The sequence below is a fragment of the Piliocolobus tephrosceles genome, chromosome 2 (genome assembly GCF_002776525.5).
Source record: "Piliocolobus tephrosceles isolate RC106 chromosome 2, ASM277652v3, whole genome shotgun sequence".
Taxonomy (NCBI): domain Eukaryota; kingdom Metazoa; phylum Chordata; class Mammalia; order Primates; family Cercopithecidae; genus Piliocolobus; species Piliocolobus tephrosceles.
Genome location: NC_045435.1, coordinates 179100481 through 179102983, shown reverse-complemented (window position 1 = coordinate 179102983; position 2503 = coordinate 179100481). Strand labels below are relative to the sequence as shown.

Here is a 2503-nt window from a genome sequence, read left to right as displayed (position 1 = left end):
GCTCTTGTTGCCCAGGCTGGAGCGCAATGGTTCGATCTCGGCTCACCACAACCTCCGCCTCCTGGGTTCAAGGGACTCTCCTGTCTCAGCCTCCCCAGTAGATGGGATTAGAGGCGCGTGCCACCACGCCCGGTTAATTTTTGTATTTTTAGTAGAGACGGGGTTTCATCATATTGGTCAGGCTGGTCTGGAACTCCTGACCTCAGGCGATCCGCCTGCCTCGACCTCTCAAGTGCTGGGATTACAGGCGTGAGCAGAATTTTCATTCTAACAAGTTCCAGGTGAGTTGATACAGTGGCTCCAGGGACTGACCACATTTTGCTAACCCCTAGTTTAGAATTATTCAAATAGCCCGTATATGATACGCGGATTCGATCTAGGGCGTTTAGGTTTAGTAATTAACAATTTCCCTCTTCTGCTCTCTCCAGGAAGCCAGAAAACAGGGAAACCATGATTAATGTCCAACCTCCGAGGCGCGTTATCAAGCTGCTGAAAGCAGGGCCTCCCGATTGCCGTTACAAAGGGTCCCCTCCCAGGGAAGACGCCTGCAAAACCCAGATAGTACTAGCCTGGAGTCACGCGGCCGCGCGCAGCCTCCTAGCGGCCCCCACCCGCCCGGCTCGGCCACAGCGGGGCGGAGCGCGGGGCTGAGCAGGCGCGAGGGCTGGCTGCTGGGCCGACGAGGGGCGGTGCCAGGCCGCGGGTCCTTAGTCAAGTGACGCGGAGCGGCCGGCCTGGGCGCCGACTGCAGAGCCGGAGGCTGGTGGTCATGCCGGGGTTCCTGGTTCGCATCCTCCCTCTGCTGCTGGCTCTGCTGCTTCTGGGCCCTACGCGCGGCTTGCGGGTAAGTCTGCGGGACTCGGGTACGGGGAGGCATTGTTAGGGGACAGGCTGGCGGGGAACCGGGCTCGGGCCGCAGCCACCCGGGGTCCCGCAGGGCGGAGAGCCTGAGCCGCGAAGTGCCCCCCAGCAGGCAGGCGGCCGGCGGAACGCAGGCAGTGGACCGGCCTTCCCGTCGGGGGCGGGCCGGGCGGGGCGCGCGTCCTTCCAGGCAGCTCGGTTGCTTGTGCGTTCCGCTCCGGCTGCCCTCTGCACTTGGACCCACTTCCCTATCTGTAACGAGGTGTTGAGACGAGGTGCGCCTAAAGATTTCCTAAGTTGGCTTTCCGGGAGGGGCTTCCAAGTTGCGCGGGTTAGAGGGTGCCTCCGGTTCTGGTTTGGGGCGCCCTCGCTTTCCCAGTTCGTGCTCTGCGGAGCGCTCCGGAAGGAGAAAAATGGGGTCAGGAGAGGCCCCTGCTGTGGGAGCACTGGGTTATTTTCCCTCTGGGTGCTTTCCCTCTTCGTGCATCTTGTTCCCTTCTCACCACTCCCCGTCGCCTGCCCTTTGGCTCCGGTGTTTCTTCGTATTTGTGGGACCCTTTTCCTTCGGCGTTTGGAGGTCCAGGTTGCGTAGGGGAATAGGCAGGCTGCCGGGGGATCCCAGCATTGATAGGAGGAAGTATGGCGAGGCGAATAGGTGAGGTGCGGGGCGTGCACGTTTGGTGGGGGAGTAAGGGCAGCTTCACTCGCTTCGTCCGAGCTGAGGCGACGGGCTTAGGGGGTTCCTAAGCGCTGCCTGGGGAGGTTTGCAACACACCTGCGGAAAGGAGAGTGGATAGTTGCAAGCTGCTACTCTGCACGTTCCGCGAACCAACTTTGGTTCCTTCAGGGTGTAGGTGGGCTGAGCCTGCAGCACGCTTTAAGTAAGAGCTGGTGGCATTTGACACCGTTGACTTGTAAGTTACACCCTTTAATAGGGCTTTCAATAACGCGCCTAGTGCAGAGAAAAGTGGTACATTTATCTACAACCAAGATTGAACATCTTAAGTATTTGGAAAACAGCTGCTGAAAATGTTTTCATTTTGGGAAAAAGTCAGCACAGATTATTTACTTTTCCCTCTTCACCCCGTCTGTGGTTCCCCTACCCCAGTATGTAGACAGAGTTCTTGTCCAGAAGGCCCGTAGGACCTTAGGAGTCAGAGCTAGCCAGCTGTGAGAACCACTGGGGAAGGTGGAACTGGGGCACAGTTCAGGAGAACAGTGGCAGGGTAAGGAGCTGGGGGAAAGGCAGATTTTAACCAGTATCTGGGAGTGGGAGTAGAGAGAGAGAGAAGGATTTATGAACTAGGAGCAGGTGGACAGGGTCAGTCTGTCTGATGTAAGCTCATCAGTCTAGTGCAGCATCATTGGGTCAGGGTGGATGCCCTGTGGCTACCATACCTGAGGCCCACACAGGGAGGCTGGCATCACCCCAGGAATTCTCATGTCAGGTGCCTAGGTGTCCCTCTTGGGCTCCTGTGCCCACAGCTGAAGAAAGATACTAGCAGTCTAGCTTTTCATGATCTCCTTGTTTACTTTCTTTAGGGTCCAAGCCATTCTCCTGCCTCAGCCTCCCGAGTAGCTGGGACTACAGGCGCCCACCATCATACCCAGCTAATTTTTTTTTTTTTTTTTTTTTTTTTTT

General features: G+C 57.2%; 2 protein-coding genes across 3 annotated transcripts in view; both read left to right on the top strand.

The window, feature by feature from the left end:
• Window positions 1-630: 630 nt before the first annotated feature.
• The window catches only part of GLB1 (galactosidase beta 1), a 112860-nt gene continuing 110987 nt past the window's right edge, over window positions 631-2503 (top strand). The window contains 1 exon segment of the mRNA XM_023214668.2: window positions 631-844. Within this exon segment, the coding sequence (XP_023070436.1) occupies window positions 770-844 (75 nt within the window). The 5' untranslated portion in view covers window positions 631-769.
• TMPPE (transmembrane protein with metallophosphoesterase domain) overlaps window positions 993-2503 on the top strand; it is a 6465-nt gene continuing 4954 nt past the window's right edge. For both annotated transcript variants that reach the window (XR_002732081.2, XM_023214669.3), the window contains exon 1: window positions 993-1136. The gene's annotated coding sequence lies outside the window, so the exon portion shown is untranslated. The remainder of the gene's footprint in view (window positions 1137-2503) is intronic.